Below are 18563 nucleotides of genomic sequence, written 5' to 3'. Positions count from 1 at the left end.
TGATGAGCTTTAAAGAAGATTGCTTCCTTATCTCTTCTTCACTTCATAGCAAGTTGATATTAGGTTTTGTACATAAAGGGTACCATGGATTGGCCTGTTCACCCTCTATTCCATCTTTTTCCTAGCTTCCTGCTGAAGCTTATTTTATTTTATTTTTTTAAAGATTTTATTTATTTATTTGAGAGAGAGAATAAGAGACTGAGAGCATGAGAGGGGGGGAGTGTTAGAGGGAGAAGCAGACTCCCTGCCGAGCAGGGAGCCCGATGCGGGACTCGATCCTGGGACTCCAGGATCATGACCTGAGCCGAAGGCAGTCGCTTAACCAACTGAGCCACCAGGTGCCCTGAAGCTTGATGTTTTAAAAACTGCCCCTCCTGGATTTCTCTGCAACTAATGTTCCAGATGCAAATTAATCTTCCCCATTAGATGCACTTGAGGGAGATTTGGAAGGAGAAGATGAATAGGAACCCATCTTCCTGACCCTGTTTCTGTCACAGACTGTTGTGACCATGTTAACAGCAGTGGCAGCCGGGGTTTTCTGATCTCTTAACCACAGTTATGGCAGTAAATTCTTGAACTAAGTAATTCCAGCAGCCACCTCTTGACTACCACTTCTCCATTCTTTCTAATGCTTTTTAAAGCACCTAATTCCCAATAAGAAATATTTTTCTGCTAAAAAAAACCTAGGAAGATTTCTCTTCCCTGCCTTAAACCCTGAATAATGCAATCATATCCTTCATTCCTCAATGTGAAGATGCGATATATGAACCAGGACAATTATATCATGCTTTGTGTGTTTTCAAAGTACAGCGACATGCATTATCCACCTTGATCCTGACCACAACTCGGTGAGGTGGGAGGACAGGTACTGCTCTCCCCACTGCACAGATGAGAAAGCTGAGTCTCAGAAGAGTTAGGTGACTTAGCGGGGCATTTGGTTAGTAAGGAATGGAGAAGAAATTCAATCTCACATTTTACCATTCTTACTCATTTCCTTTGACACTGAGAAGCTTCCCAAGGGCAAATGGAGAAGAGAGAGAAAACACATGGATGATGGCCATGAATTCAACCTTCTACTTTCCTACTTTAAAATAAAAAATTTTTTAAAAACATCATTACACACTAAGACCATTAAGTTCAACTAACACATCTAGGGATGAACTAGCAGAGATGGGCTATTTCATAGAGAATGTGTCTTTGGATTTGGCAGGGCCTGTGTCTCAGCTTCATCGGCTCCCTCCTTTGAAGACTCATCGCTATTAATACAGATACACGAAAGGTCCAGCTCTGTTTGCCAACTCTAACTGTGGATTCCCTTTCTGCCTGATCATCTGGCCAAACCAGGAGTGGCTTGAAGACTTGGCGAGGCCAAGCTTCATTTCTCCATTTCTCCCTAATGACACCTAAGAACCATCCCCCTCTCCAACTAGGGCTCCCTAGAAATAACGATTTCTCTACTTTGCCCTTTCACTGCATATATTTTAGTAAAACATTTGATTTCATTGCACAGGAAACCAAGAAGAAAAACCTTAAGTAAACAAGGCTTGATTGAGACCACTTCAAAAGTGGTGGAATCCTTTCTCTCCCTATCCACCACTCCTCCACTTCAGAACAGTGTCTAACCACAGGGTTAAGATCCAAGAGCTCTAAGAAGCAAACTTCTGACCATATGGTCCCCAGTCCCCGAGAGCAACACCAGTCCTAAGAAAACATTCCAGTATTGCAAATCTTCAAGATCATTCCACAGCCAACCTCAAAACACGAGAATTCCACAATTCCTGATCTTGCTTCCTTCTCTGCTCGCTCCCTTCAGTCTCATATGAGAAGGGCTCATATGAGCCCTGATATTCTCAAATCAGAAGGGCTAGGAAAACTATTACTTCTGCCCCTGCATGGAAACATTATGTGATTTCTTCACCAAAAAAGGTGACAGCTATAAAGAAAAACATTTATAATGAGGAAAAGAAGAAAGGAGATGAAAAGAAGGAGATCTGATTAATTAGGCAAACTCAATTATCTTTTCCCTACGATATCAAGATACACAGGAAACTAAATTGAAAGGCAACAACAAACTGTACTAACCTGGGGGAAGAGAGAATAAGTTGAATTGTCAATGGTGAATGAGTATAAAAACTCCCCATCATACCACATGCTCTTCCCCATGGGGGAATTCATTTTAGTCATAGCAAAGAGATGGGCGGGGTCACAGCAGTCTTCCATCTGTTTCCTAGGAGAGAAAATAGAGAGAGAAAAGAACAGCAGGTTAAGCGAGCGGCAGACTCATTCACTTGTCATTCCCACCGAGATGTGCAGCCTTACCTCAGTGCTAGCTCACAAAAGCATCTGTGTCTCCAGGGAGATTAGACTACTATTAATTCACTCTTCCAGCCATCAAAATGCATGACTGGAATATTTTTTAATAAAAAAAGTTTAAAAAAAATACATTAGCTCTCTGATGTAGCTAAAATATGTTTGAAGGCAAACATGATCATTATAATTGCAGATTTGTTGATTGACTTAAACAACCTGGTCCAGAAAAGATTTGGAGGGTCTTCTGGAGACTGTTGAGCTATGCAGCTGCAGCAGAAGTGTATCTTCATGGTGATTTAACAATCAGGGGGATAATTTCAGTGACAAGGCACTTTACATGAGCTGTATGAAGTAGCGGATGCACAGAGTGGCCCAAAAGAAGCCACAATCCCCAAAACTGGGGGCAAAATTAAAGAACGACAACTGGGGCAAATCCTTTTAAATAGAAACAGAATGAGATGAGTGATTTGATTTCTTTTTTTTTTTTTAAGATTTATTTATTTGACAGAGAGAGATGCAGCAAGAGCAGGAACACAAGCAGGGGGAGTGGCAGAGGAAGAAGTAGGCCTCCCGCAGAGCAGGGAGCCCAATGCGGGACTCGATCCCAGGATCCTGGGATCACGACCTGAGCCGAAGGCAGACACCTAACGACTGAGCAACCCAGGCGCCCGATGAGTGATTTGATTTCAAACACTAGTGAAGCCATCTGCGTTCTAACTGGTAAATCTCATGGGCCTTTTTGGTTCTTGTTTGGTCTAACCTCTTAGCAGTACTGGGCACAGTTTAGCACCGTGACCTTTGAGAAGGGATCCCCACTCCTTTAGCATCCGAAATACCAGGGTCTCCTGGGTCACCTCACTCCTCTGGGCTAGTTCACAGGCTACTCTTCTGCTTGCCCCTCCAATGGAAGCCCTGTTACTAGTCTACAAGCCAATATTTACATTCTTCTCAATTTAAAAACCTGTCAGAAACCAACTCTGTTTATTCCCTGAGCTCTCAGGGGTAAAAGAGCTTATGCCCCAGCTCTACCTTTAGAAGGACCAATAAAACAAACTGCTAACATAAACCACTTCTGAGTGGTGCCCCCACAGATCTGCTTGCTCAGACATCTTTGGCCACCATGGTGTAGAAGCTTAAAGCTGAAAGGGGGAGGTAATGTGGAGTACTTGGGTTCAAATCCTGACTCTGCCACCTACTAACTCCATAACTGGGGAACATCTCAGCTTCACAACTGGCCTGACATTATTTTTGAGAATTCACTAAAAATGTCCAGGTGGCACACACAGTACAATTTCAATACATGTCATTATTACATAGTCCCAACTTCGCTGAAGAATACACTGAGTCAGTGTCCGGAGCCTGCTTCCTCAGGCAGGGGCCCTGGCACTCTCCCCACCACATGGGGCTTTTCCCAACGTGCTTTGGTTTGCTTCCTCTTTACAAGGATTTCCATAGAAAGGACAGGGGAGAGGGGCTCAGGAAGAAAGCCTTCATCTGATCAAAGTTGCTAGAATTTGCAGGTCGCCTGGGCTGTTCAGTTGGTTAAGCATCCGACTCTTGCAACTCAGGTCTTGATCTCAGGGTCGTGAGTTCAAGCCCTGTGTTGGGCATGGAAGCCTACTTAAAAAAAATTGCTAGAATTTTCATCACTTCTTGCTCTGACATCATCTTTCCATTTCTCACCAGCTGTGCCTCTTTCCTCTCCTCCTTCATCTTCATGTATTCTTTTCATTGTTTCATCACCCAAAAGGTGGCCTGAAATGGAGGCAGTCAAGTTACACAGTTGACTTGCCTGCATTTTGTCAAGAGTATCCCAGACACTATATTCTATCGCTATAAAATTAGACATGGCTTCAGACTGCCTTTGGAGGGCGCCTGGGCGGCTCAGTCCATTAAGCATCTGCCCTCAGCTCAGGTCATGATCCAGGAGTCCAGGGATGAAGCCCCACATTGGGCTCCCTGCTCAGCAAGGAGTCTGCTTCTGCCTCTGCCCTTCCCCCTGCTCATGTCCTCTCTCTCTCTCAAATAAATAAATAAAATCTATTTTTTAAAAAAGACTATCTTAGAAAAAGATACCAGGAAGGGAAGAATGAAGGGGGTGAATCGGAGGGGGAGACGAACCATGAGACGATGGACTCTGAGAAACAAACTGAGGGTTCTAGAGGGGAGGGGGGGTGGGGGGATGGGTTAGCCTGGTGATGGGTATTAAAGAGGGCACATTCTGCGTGGAGCACTGGGTGTTGTACGCAAACAATGAATCATGGAACACTACATCAAAAACTAATGATGTAATGTATGCTGATTAACATAATAATTTTAAAAAAGATTTAAAAAAATAAGTAAAAAAAGGCCATCTTTGGAAATAAGGAGAATTACCACAGGCATGACTCTAAACTAAATCTTTGAGTCACTTTTACACGTCGGGTGATATTTTACCACTTTCAGTTTTTACAATAACCCTAAGAGATAATTAAGAAACTATTATTACTCCCAATTCATATCTGAGAAAATGGAATTAGGGCCATTACAGGACTTACTCAGGTCACACCAGTACGAGTTAGGCTTTTTCCTCTGCATGCTGCCTGTTCAGAACCTTTTTGATTCACCTTTACCATTCTCTGCCCTTCTGAAGGAATGCTTTCTAAACAATGGCCAAGCACTTGCAATGTACCCAGCACCTTTACAGATATTTTTCCACTTCATCCTCACAGTGAATGACCTTGGAGCTAAATAGCTTTAAGATTCTTTTTTCAGGAACTTATCATGAGTCACATAAGTAGTGAAGTGGGGGGGCATGGCTTTGCTCCCAGTTTTCTTGTTTTGGTTTTTTTTTTTTTTAACCTCATTATCTGGTACTTCCAACCAGACCATAGCTCTCACCTCCAAACCAAGTAAACTTGCCATTCAGTACAAAGTGCTACAAACAGGAAAAATTGGCCACAGCCATATAATAACACCTCATTTTGTCTAGAGCCTGGCAGCTTATATATCCCTTTCACATTGGTTTCCTCTTTTCATCCTCAAAAAAACTAAGAGATAATTACATTATCATAAACTTGTAATGAAACTGAAGCTCAGGCCAAGAGACCTGTTCAAGTTCATTAGGTTAATAAGTGTTTGCTTGATTATTAATAAAATGTGTGTTAGATGGACTCAAATTTACGTCTCTTCCTACAGCATCACCATGGTCAGAGCAATCAGTGGGAAAACCAAATATTCAACAGAAAATGAAAGTGTCACATGTGTACAATTATTTTTAAAAATCCAAGAGCTATAGCAAATTTGTAATAATCATATCACCATTTGCAATATGGGAGTGCTTCTCCTATCATAACTCTCAAACCTTTCCCTCCATCCAGCATGCCTCATCGTCCCTTGCCATGCCCCTCTCTGGAAGGTGCCCAAAAGGGATCACAGTGTGAAAGCTTGTGCACTCCCCAGGCCTGGGAGGGTGCCACTAGCTCACCAGCAGCACTGGCCACAGCAGCAATCACAGCAACAGCAGTGGTAGGAATAGTACCACCAGCAGTAGTAAGAGTAGCCATAGTAGAAGCAGTAGTCATGGTTTTTATGGAGTCCTCACCTAACACTGTGCTAGGTGCTTGGAATATAAAAATTGAATTAAAAACCAGACCTGTCTTCAGAAAACAAGCTCAAGAGGTGGGCAACCAACAAGCAAGTCACTACTTATGAAGGCAGGAGGATGTGACCAGCACCACTGCAGATGTGCACAGACAGCTGTGGTTGCTCAGAAAGAAGAGGGCATGAAGTCACACTCGGGGCTCCAGGAAGGATTTCCTGCTCTGAGTTTTGTAGTCTGGGAGGAGCAGGCAGGAAGAAGGAGGAAGCAAGTCATCTGAGGCAGGGAAGCTGTTACAGAGGTATGAGACAGCAAGACACATTCCTTCATCAGAGTACACAACACAAATACTAAGAAACTGTTGACAGTTGAATACTGGATTTTACCTCCATCCAACCCGCCAGTGATCCTGGAGAGAAGACATACACCAGCTCTTAGCATTTTTAGTCAGTTTGGTCCCCAACCCCTTTCTCATGCTTTGCACTGATGCTACTCATTATTTGCTTCTGTTTTGCAGCAGACAATAAAATCACAGGGTCAAAAAAAGCAAAAGTAAATCCATTTTTTTTAAAGATTTTTATTTATTTGACACAGAGAGAGACAGCGAGAGAGGGAACACAAGCAGGAGGAGTGGGAGAGGGAGAAGCAGGCTTCCCGCCGAGCAGGGAGTCCAATGCGGGGCTTGATCCCAGGACCCCTGGGATCATGACCTGAACCGAAGGCAGACGCTTAACCAACTGAGCCACCCAGGCGCCCCAGTAAATCCATTTTTATGTTCAGGTTTAAATTTGCAGATTATTAAGTTTCGGATGAGTGTAAGTTGAGTAGCGGAGCCAAAATTTAAATACTTTTTATTATTCGAATTCAAGCTTCAGCAGAGTTCATATCAAATGATGCCATAGTTGCATCAAGAAAGTAAATATGAAGCCTGGGAGCCACTTGCTAAAAACTCACTCAGGTTCTCATCCCCTTCTAATGAAAGCCCTGTGTATCAACTAAGCCAAAAGAACCACCTTCACTGACTGTGTCCACCGGCAAGGAAGACTAAGGTACTGGGGAAACTAAACAGGCAAATAAGGGTGAAAACCCACTCACTCAGTTAATAATGCCCAGTATCAAAATGAACCTTGCTGAGACTCTCTCAGATGCCATGTTCAATGCTTTAGTCACCAGAGATGAAGAAGGCTGGGAAGCTGTCAGTCCAATGGCTCTCCCTACTGGGCCCCTTCCGAGGAGTGACTAAATTTGAGAAAGTAGGGGTGAAAGGAAGCTCTACTGCTGTTTCATGTTTGGCCAAAAGCTGCTATTCCACTTCAGCTTCATACCCAGCTACTGGAAGGCTGAATAGTCAAGTAGCCAAACATCCAATTCAATGCCACTTCTGCATCCCTGAATGTGCGTGTGACAACTGTTTGTGTAAAAACTTATAGCACCATCATATCTAAACAGGGTATTGATGTGAGCAACACACACAGGGAGTGTTGTCGGAGTTTACAGTTTATAACTAAATATGCAACTTAAAAATCTGGTAAGCAAAATGTACAGCACAGAGAATAGAATCAATGGAATGGTAACAGCACTGTATGGTGACACAAGATAGCTACACTTGTGATGGGCACAGCATAACATCTAGAGTTGTTGCATCACTATGTTGTACACCTGAAAGTAATCTAATGTGACACTGTATGTCAACTATACTCAAATAAAAAAGTAAAAACAAAATAAAATTCTGATGAGCAATTTAGAAGTAACCAGAGTGAAAATCTCTTTATCTGTTTTATATATTGAAATTCTATCAGTCAGAGGAAGTTTAAATGTATCTCTGTAAGAAGAAAATGCTGATAATAAATTTATTGTGAAATTTCTTAATTTTATGTACTTTTGAATTTGGAAGCATTATTGACTACATAGGAGAACAAATTGTCAGTGAAAGCATATGTTGAGAGAAGAGTGTGTTTGGAAGATAACTTTAGGAAAAATACCATAGCATTTTTCTGCCAACAAATATTGATGAAGTTTTAAATAATAATGTAAGGCAGAATAACAGGGTTGAGATTACATGATAATTCAAATCTTTGTAGAATTAGTTAGTTGATGTGCTGCATTCAAAATATTAACAAGCTAAACTTTAGGAGCTATATGTAATTTTCAGTTACTTAATTCCATTTAGACAATGAATTGTTCAAGAAAAAGAGTCCTAGTTGTAAACTTCGTATCTTACCATGAGGAATTAAATGCCAAATTTGCCCCTAAAAAATTCCATGAGAAAGAAAAACTCCCAAAACTGACACCATGAGAAATCATCATGACCCAGTCATAATACAGAATTCTTTACATCCCCCTTACCTGCTTTATTCTTCTCTACAGCACTTAACACTATTTATATGCTGTATGTTTAAAGTTTTGCTTATTGTCTGTCTCCCCAAGTCCCAGAATGTAAACTCTGTCAGGAGAGAGACTTTTGTCTTCGAGTCACTATTGTATCCCCATCTCCGGAAACAACGGCTGATACACTGAACAGGTGCTTAATAAATGTTGATTGAATGAATAAATAACAAGTGGGAAGAAAAGAAGAAAATATTAGAAAAACAAGAGAATCTCAAGGTGCATTTTGTTCTCACTAACCAGAACTCAAAGTGAAGTCAATTCCTTATGGTTTTAGTCTATGGAGACCAAAAAACAAAAGCTTGTCAAAATAACTGCTGTAGATTGGTAAACATTGCTCAGTAATAACAGATCAAAGATTTCTGAGATTTGCTGAGTGGTGAATCCCAAGTTCCTTATCCTGTGCACTAAAGGTTAGTCTGATTGCAGTTAGTGTCCCTTTAGGATCACTGAACCGCAGCACAGGAACCAGAGGAGTGGCCCACCAGTTGATGGTGCTGATAAAGTCTGTTTCCTTCATTGTAGCGTCAAACTTTCAAAATTTGACTTTTAAAATATTTGATAAGGTTTCAGGTTTAATCTTGTCTTCAAAAAGTTCTTTCTATTCTAGTGATATCTGACTTCAGTCAATTATTGATTTTAACGCCTGGCTTTTGGCCAAAAATGTATCTAATGCATTTCCTCCAGATAGCTAAATCAATAGTCCTTATTGTAAACTCTCCTGGAGTTCCTAAAATTCCTTTTAGACTATTATATGTTAACTCTTTGAGTTAGTGTCTCAGAGCCTCAGATTCATGGTTGAAAATGTGCCCAAGGTCCACATCAGAGGATGGCTTTGAAAGTGAGATTTTATATATATATATATATGTATGTACGTGTACATAGAGAGAGAGAGAGAGAGAGAGAAAGCTCGCACCCCCAAGGGCACTTAACACATATCATGGTTTCAATAAGTATTCATTTCACTCTCCCTCATAGTTAGGAACCATAATACTCAGCTTGCCTCACACAATCCTAGGTTATAATTATTAATAGCCACCTCCCTTCCATTCCTAAACATGTCCCTATTTGGATGATAAACTATATGTTCACTCTATTAAGACTAGAAGCTAAACAGTTAGCATCAAATAAAAGAGGGCTTTTCTTTAAGTGAAGAATCTGGTGGCCTACAGAGAAATCAGAGATATTTCTTATTCTAAGTAAGTAAATGGCAGATTTCACCAAGATTATGGGAGGTAGGATTTGAGCCAACATCCTTATTTTTTCCTCCTAACTTAAAGGAATCTTTGTCTTAAATGGTCAGTTTTGAGGCAAGCTTAAAAGTCAGGAGTCACTATGACTGAGCGTCCAGGATATAGAACAAGAACTTGCAGCAGTTGCTTCAAACAAGCAGCAGAGCCCTACCTACGGCAGGAGAGTGAAAGCAAGTGGTGACAGGCCCCTCTCTAGACAAAGGCAATACCTTCTGTTCACAGTATGGACCCCTATAATAGCTTACATCTTTGACCCAAGAGACTCAAAATACACACTCAATACAGGGTAAAGATTTGTATTCATCATATCTTTCTGTAAAATTGTCTTGAATGGTGTGGAGGAGAAATACTTTCATTAGATTATTGCTTAAAATAATGTTTTCTACAGATAAAATAAGAAGTCTCTTCAAAGATTAATCTTCTAGACAATTTGCCAGGATGACAAAAACAGAAAAACAGCTCTTGTATACTACTGAAGATAGCAAATAATCTTTTATTTAGCAGCATTTTATTCTTCACATTTGAAGTGACTGTGTAAGAAAGGAAAAGTGTTCCAAAGAAAGGTAGATTACTGCCATGTGTAATTTGCATTTCTCTAAAACAGGAACAGCAGACTTAAAGGAGGAACTTTTGGAGCATAAATATTTCAAGGACGATCCAGTTTTCCCTAATACATGTTCATTTTGTAATGTACTTAACATCTACACATAATTATTTGAATTAAAACACATAAATTTTTTTCCAGGAAGGATTTCAATGAATGCTTTTCTTCAGTCTTCCTACTTATGCCCTTATCTATATAGCTAGAAAGATTCTAATATTAATCTTTGAGAATCACCTGTTTGCTGTTTTGGTAACAGGAAGTAACTCGGCTCCTTTGGACAGCAGTCATTATTTGATTCACTCAACAAGTATTTACTGAGCACTTTCTATGTGCCCAGTGTTATTCTAGGCACTAAGGACAGATTGGGGAAGGGGGACAGGGAATATATTGCCCTTTTAAATTCTAATGGAGAAGCTAGACAAACAAGATAAAAAATGTGGTTTGGGGGCAGGTGATGCAGTTTTCAACAGGGGGCTAAGTAAGTCCTCACTGTCAGATAACTGAGTAAAGAACAGAAGGAGGTGAGGATGTTTGGGAGAAGAGCGCTCAGGTAGAGTCAACAGCAAGTGCAAAGGCCTTCAAGCAGGAGTCTACCTGGTATGTTCAAAAACATGGAGGAAACCAGTGAAGCTCTAATACAGCATGGGGCGAGCACGTCAGGGGGAGAGGATCATGTAGGGTGGTGTACGTGTGGCTTTACCTGCACCACTAACCGTCTTGTGGCATCATGCACAGATCCTCCAGAATATATCCATCCAAAATCATACAAAGACATTTGGCTTTTACTGAAATTGTACTGGAGGGGGCAGGGTCACCACACCATAGAACTTCATAAATCTTCCAGTGGATGACTGTCTCTCCCCAGACACAATCCTATCCTTCCCTCTCACCCCACCCCAGCCATCCTCTCTCCATCACTTCTCTCTCTTATCCAGAGCAATTTCACCCTTCGGCTCTCAATTTTCACTCTCCTCTAATCACTTACCATTATACTTACGAATGAGAAAACATTATATGTACTATTTTGGTTTTTTTTTTCCCCTTTTGGAAAATGTAGGGATTTGAAAGACAAAATTTTCCTATTATATATGTTTAATCTTTATAAATAAAATTATTTCTCTCTTAGTCTATTAGCAGGATCATGGCAAAATAGCTAAATGGATATGCACCAAATTTGGACAGTATGTTTTCAGTGGCCTGAAATCTAAAAGGAGGAAGGCAGTGAATTCACTTCGGCAGGTTTGGGTAGAAGCATAGGAAAGGGCAGGTGTGTCCACTCCAGATGGCAGCTGAGCAGTTGTCCAGGAGAACATGGCGTTCTGAAAATAAGATTCAGATCAAAGCCACCAGTCCACACATAAACCCCCATACCCCACTGAGTTTTGAACTTGCCCAAATGGCAAATACTCCAAATTACAAATTACACTATTTATAATTGGGTTATTTCTCCAATGTACAGGTTTACCCAGCATGATGGAATGCAGGAGGGATTTCTTTATGTAATCATGGTCAGTGGTGCTCCTCAATTGTACTAGAAGCCAGCCATTATGTATTAAATATAAGAATTCTATTCAGAAACATCTTTTCCTATTCTAATGACACCTAAGTCTGAGATTATTTCTGTGAAAGATGAACAGACATTATAGGAAGGCAAAGCAAACGAAAAGGAGGAGACAACTGCATTATGGGTTTTCCAAAACACAGATTTTTCTAAACTCAGGAACTGAATCAACAAACATTAAGATAACCAGGGGAGTGGTAAATTCTAGAGGGTGAAGTTCAGGAGTCAAGTTCCCTGAATTCACCTAAGCTCTACTGCCTATTAGATGCAGGACTGGAGCATTTGTCCTGAAATTTTTCCGAACCCTAATTGTCTCTTTTATGATTTAAGGCACACACTTCTGTTATTTCTGTGAGTAACTGTTCCAGTATTTGAACAGATTCAAATTTATTTTCTGAGAAAAATTTTGGCTTTGTGCTATGACCCATTTCCACAGGATGGAAGTTTGTGTAACAACACAACACAGCCAGGGATTCTCAATTTTCTTAACAGAATATTAACTGTACCACCTGCTTCTCTAAAACATACAAGTCTCTCTTTACTCAGCACAACATCAGCATTTCAAGTGGTCAACAACCTTTGACTGTCATCTAGTTCCCATTAAATGTGTGGTTAAAGGAACAGGTATTTGGGAGCAATGACAGGATGTGTTTGTTAACTCATTTGCTACTCGGAGCTAGAGTCTTTATAATGAAGTCAAGTGATGAGCAAGTCAGCTATTCACATTACATAAAACAACTATTTTCAGAGAGCCTGAGTGGCTCAGTTGGTTAAGCGACTGACTTAGGCTCAGGTCATGATCCCAGGGTCCTGGGATAGAGCCCCGCATCGGGCTCCCTGCTCAGCAGGGAGCCTACTTCTCCCTCTCCCGTTCCCCCTGCTTGTGCTCTCTCTCTCTCTGTGTCAAATAAATAAATAAAATCTTAAAAAAAAAAATAAAGCAACTATTTTCAAATATCCACCCTATAAACTTTCATAGACAGGGACAGATATTTTCCAGGTCAAACATGTCAACTTAGCTTACCACCAACATATTGTGAAAACAATCAGGCAGTCATTTTCATCGCATCCACCCATTATCCCTCACCTTGTTGCTATGTTCACTACACTTGTACTTAGTTTTGAATTGTTTTGTGAATATCATTGACCCCCATCATGACAGAAAAGTACAGAGGTATTGAGAGAGCTGATGGCAACAGTTCAGAAGAAGCGTAGGCTTGGAAATGGAAACAAGAGTAGAGATGATTTTTTAAAACAAAGCATTGAGAAAATAAAGGATATTACAAATATAGATGAAATGAGTCTTTTGACAAAGAGCGAATAAAGAAACAATTGGCAAAAGAGAAAGAAAATAATAGATGAAATGGAAATTTTTTTTTAGTTTGTGGATAAAGGATAAGCAGAGGCTGAAAATTAGAGACCAGATAAACATACTATGATGTATTCAGGGCTCAGGGGTTAACAAGATTGCATACACCTGGAGAAGTCAGAAATGATTGCGTTTATTGCTAAAGAAAAAGCACAGATGCCGAATGTCTATTAACCCAATGACAGTTTAGGATAATTCTGAAAAAAATTGAAAGCAATGTTTCAACTATTGCTGATGAAAATGTGCAGCGAGCCAGGGATGCCTGCCTATGTTCACTCTGAACCTGCCCATTACAGGGTACAGGGGCAAGTGTTGAGGGATGACCTGCTAAGGAATCCTTCACATGAGATCATGAAGGAAATGGTTTAGTTGCCTCAAAATCCTTCAATGAATAGAATATCTAACCATTTGGAGAAAATGTACCAAATTGGCTATAAAACAAAAGGTAGAAGGACAAACCCACACTCCATTGGGTAGAAATGTATTGGGGAACAAAAGGTTAAAAAATTGGTCATTTTGGCCTTAAAAAACTCTTTTGGAACTGTAACCTATGTAAAAATTGAGAAGTCTGGGGTGCCTGGGTGGCTCAGTGGTTAAGCGTCTGCCTTTGGCTCAGGTCATGATCCCAAGGGTCCTGGGATCCAGCCCCGCATTGGGCTCCCTGCTCCACAGGAAGCCTGCTTCTCCCTCTCCCACTCCCTTTGCTTTTGTTCCCTCTTTTGCTGTGTTTCTCTCTGTCAAATAAATAAATAAAATCTTCTAAAAAAATTTGAGAAGTCTCTGAATTAATTAATCAACCTGTCTAAATGCCTTCACCAAGCCATACAAAGTTACGCTTTTTTTGAGGGTCAGTATAAGAAAGCTACATCAAGAATAGCATTTAATTTTCCATAAAACTGAGGTTGAAGATAATGTCTATTATGTTTCTGTGGTCTTGTTTATCTACATAACTTCTTCCTTGACTTTAGTGTCAGGAAGATTTCTTTCTAATTACATAAAAATGTATGCTTTCACTTATCAAACAATGAGAGTTATTTTGACCCTTTAAGTGGTCCTTTGGTCTTAGTCATCAGAAAATTCAGAAGTAAATACAGTATAGTTATAAAACAATCTCAGCCTCACCTCCATGGACTGCCAACACTCTCCTCTTTATTAGTGGTTGCTTTTAAAATGTTAATGTACCATTTTTTAAATTTTAGAAATTTGTAACTTTAAACTGTTAATTTTTGAAATTTTTGAAAATAAAGTTAGAAAAATAGGCAAAAATAATTTATCACAGATAATCCCTCCTGACAAAGATAACCACTGTTAATGGACTGTTTTGTGTGCATTTTTCCTATGAATTAATTCAACTATTCCCTTAGTAAATACTCAACAAATATTTTTGAGTACCTAGTATGTGTCAGATACAATTCCAGAGACCCAAGATACTAAACAAGATATAGCACTAAGCAAGATGAGATCAGTGCTTGCCCTCTTGAAATGGGAATTTAATCTGCTTACAGTTTACTGATGCTACAAACCAACTCTGTGGTAAACATTCTCATGCTTAGATTTGTGAACACACCCACAATTATTTTCCTGGGATAAATTTTTAAAAGTATTTGCTGAGTTAAATGGTATATACTAATAGAGTCCCCTTGCCTCAAAGAAGATGTTATATCATCTTTTAAAATTTTTTTACTTTTAGCAAAGCAAAATATGTACAGAGTTTAAAGTACCCCAAGGCAACAAAAATAAGATTCTTTCATATTCCCCACCCCCACGTCTAGACCAAAAAGGCAACAGTTTTCATATTTTGATTATCATTCAAATACTGCTGTTTTTATTTTCCAAATTTTTGTACTATTGACTTACTACTATGGAAGATGAAGATAGCACTTTCTAATCCTAACCCAAACAGACATACACAGACTTTCTTCACCCCACATTCCCTACATAATTACATAAAAATGTCTAGTTAAGGGGTGCCTGGGTGGATTAGTTGGTTAAGCGTCTGCCTTCGGCTTCGGTCATGATCCTGGAGTCCTGGGATCAAGCACCACATTGGGCTCCCCACTCAGCAGGGAGTCTGCTTCTTCCTCTGCCTCTCCCCCTGCTCATGCTCTCTCTCTCTCTCTCTCAAATAAGTAAAATCTTTAAAAACTGTTTAGTTAAAGAAATATTACTATAGTATTATAAGTCTCCAAGTATAATTTAAGAGCTGAGTCATGCAGTATATACTATCACTGTTTTCTTTCTTGTAGGCTTTTTAAAATCTGCTCTTCCTGGAGTTAGTTATTGCCTAACTTTTTTCATTTGCTTCATGTATTATGTACCTTTCAATAATTCCTCTTCTCATTCTTCAAAGAACTATAACATTTTCTCAATGTGGTCAAATACATCAGGAAATCAATCTGCTCAATTTTTTTGGAAACATCTCTTCTGGAGCCTCTGCTCTGCTCTAATTTGGGCTGTTTCCTCTACAACTTTGATAAACCACCTGTCATCTTGGGAACTGCTTTCCCTCTTTTCTGTCTTGTATTACCCAGTCTCCTCTATCCATTTTTTCCCTTTGTTGTTACTTCCTCATTGTGGTGTAACATATACTCTATTTCCTTCTTGAGAAAGTGTGAAAGCAAAATACATTTTGTGAGGCTTTGAATACTGAAAACACTTCTTAGTTTGGCTGGGTACAAAACCTTAATTTAGATTTTTTTTTTCAGATTTGAAGGTTGTTACCCATTGTTTCCTAGCTTCCAGTGTTTTAGCTGAGAAATCTAGCATCACTGACATCTAATCACTTTATTATAATCATGTTTCATCTTTGAAAGTTCTTAAGATCTTAAACAAGGGATTCTGAAATTTCACAATGATATGCATTAGGTAGGTCTTTTTGCATTCATTTTGCTGGACACTTGGTGGTCCCTTGCAACCAGGAAATAGGTCCTTCTGATAGAACCAGCCTTCTAGTATTTCCTTAATAACTTCTACTCTCCCTTTCTTTTATTTCTCTTACTGGAATTCCTATTATCCAGACTTCTCATCTTTTTTTTTTTCTATTTTTCACTTCTTTATTTTTCTTTTCTACTTTTGGGGAAATGATTTCCTAAACATTATCTTACAAATCTATCTGACTTTTAATTTCCACTACCACATTTTTAATATCAAAAAGTTCTTTTTTATTTTCAAAAAGTTTTATTTCATAGCCTTTTACTCTTTGTGAATACAGTGTATTTTGTGTGTGTGTGAGAGTCCCAGTTAGAACATTTTTTATGTGTTCTCTTGCTTCCTGCATTGTCTGTTTGGTGTATGTTTTTTCTCTTGGTTCATTTTGCTGTTTTTCATGTTAGAGGCTTTCTAGAAATATTCACAGATCCACAGCTGCCTGATTACCTTTAAGAATGAGGTACTAAACAACTGAATGAAAGTTCTTTATACTTGGGTAGTGATGATTACCAACTGCTAGGCCTCATCAGAGTGTGATCCAGCAGGGACCCAGACATTTCACAAGGGGATCCCCAAATGTCCGTATCCACAGCTTTTTCTCTTACAGTAGTCAGTTTCCCCAGAGAAGAACTTCCCAATTTCTTGATAAGATATAAGCCTAACTGATAATATTCTGGGAGCTTAGTGAAAAGGTGGGGCTGAGGTCTCACTCTTCATAACACAACCTTTCTCTTAATTCCCCTATTTTCATCTGATGTCCCACATCCACAGTCTCTGTTTCATCCCCAGTCTTCTAACAGATGTGCAAGGGCAACTTCTTGTGTTTGTGGGTAAAGGGAGATCTGGAATACTTCCAACCAATCCTCCCGTTTTTAGTGTCATCAGCACTCACCTCTAATTGCTGAGTCTTTCAGGAATTCTGGAACATGAACTGGCTCCCTTCTTGCTGGCTTCCCAGCTGCAAGCACACAAGTTTTAGATTTCTGTACTCTCCTGGTCAGATATCACTGAGCCATCTGCTTTTCATCTCCTAAAATTTTGTTGATGTCTTTTCTCTGCTATTGTCTCCTCTTCCATTCTCTTCATTTTTACAAGTTTATTCCTATTTGTATTCCTCTAATTTTATTAGTCTTTCAAGAGGGGTCAGGAAATCAGGGGCCAGGCAGTATTATCCTTTTCAAGTTTAACTTTAACTGTGATTTTTCAATATTTTCTGATTTTAAAACATATGTGTGCTACCAGGAATAATTTTGATGGTGGCTGCTTTTAAGAAATGGAAATGGGGTTTTAGGGTTATGTGGAGAGTTCTAATTTTCATCTTATGTGTTTCTATGCCTTTTTAGTGTTGTGAACTTATATTACCTTATCATTTTAAATCTGATTTTTAAGAGCTATTGAAAATAAAAAGTAACATGATTGGTATATAAAATCTGGAAAATATTAAAAAGGGTAAAGAAGAAATTAAAAGTTAAAAAATAATACAACCACATGGAGAAAATATGATTAATTTGATTTTTCTCTCTCATCTTGATGTTATAATCTCAGGATTTCTTCAAAATTTATATAGATTAACCAACCAATTATCTCTGATCTACAGCATCTTCAAGTCTCCTTTTTCTCTGAGGTATAATTGACATATGATATTATATTAGTTTCAGTTGTACAACATAGGGATTCAACATTCATATACATTGTAAAATGATCAAGAGAGTAATTCTAGTTACCATCTGTCACCATACAGAATACAATAATTATTGACTATATTCCCCATATTGTACATTATATCCCTGTGGCTTGTTTATTTTATATCTAAACATTTGTACTTCTTAATTCCCTTCACCCATTTTGCATCCCCACCTCGAACCACCCTACACTCTGGCAACCACCAATCTGTTCTCTGCATCTACAAGTCGAGTTTTGTTTTGTTTTGTTTCTTTATTTCTATCTCTTAGTGAAATCATGCAGTATTTGCTTTTCTCTAATTTCACTTAGCATATACCCTCAAGGTCCAACCATGTTGTCACAAATGGCAAGATTTCATCCTATTTTATGGCTGAGTTGTATTCCATTGTAAATATATACCACATCTTCTTTATCCACTCATCCATCAATGGACACTTAGGTTATTTCCATATCTTGGCTATTGTGAATAATGCTGCAATTAACAAAGGAGTTCATTTTGAATTAGTATTTTCATTTCTTCTGAAAGATACTCAGTAGTAAAATGGCTAGATCATATTATAGTTCTATTTTTAATTTTTTGAGGAACCTCCAGACTGTTTTCCATAGTTGCTACTCCAATTTACATTCCCACTAACAGTGCATGAAGGTTCCCTTTTCTCTACATCCTCACCAACACTTCTTATTTCCTGTCTTCTTGACAACAACCATTCTAACAAGTGTAAAGTGACAGCCCATTATAGTTTGATTTGCACTTCCCTGATGATTAGTGATGTTGAGCATCTTTTCATGTGCCTGTTGGCCATCTGTATATATTCTTTGGAAAAATGTCTATTCAGGTCCTCTGTCTTTTTTTTTTTTTTTGGTTTTTGGTTTTGTTTTGTTTTTCTTTT

The 18563-nt window shown here is 39.0% G+C and overlaps 1 protein-coding gene across 1 annotated transcript in view; it reads right to left on the bottom strand.

Moving 5' to 3' along the window:
- ST8SIA1 (ST8 alpha-N-acetyl-neuraminide alpha-2,8-sialyltransferase 1) overlaps positions 1-18563 on the bottom strand; it is a 143298-nt gene that overhangs the window by 87575 nt on the left and 37160 nt on the right. Inside the window, exon 2 of the mRNA XM_027595294.2 lies at positions 2083-2227. Coding sequence (XP_027451095.1) covers positions 2083-2227 — 145 coding nt within the window. The remainder of the gene's footprint in view (positions 1-2082; positions 2228-18563) is intronic.

The sequence above is a fragment of the Zalophus californianus genome, chromosome 9 (assembly GCF_009762305.2).
Source record: "Zalophus californianus isolate mZalCal1 chromosome 9, mZalCal1.pri.v2, whole genome shotgun sequence".
NCBI lineage: Eukaryota > Metazoa > Chordata > Mammalia > Carnivora > Otariidae > Zalophus > Zalophus californianus.
This window is presented reverse-complemented; position numbering and strand designations above follow the sequence as displayed.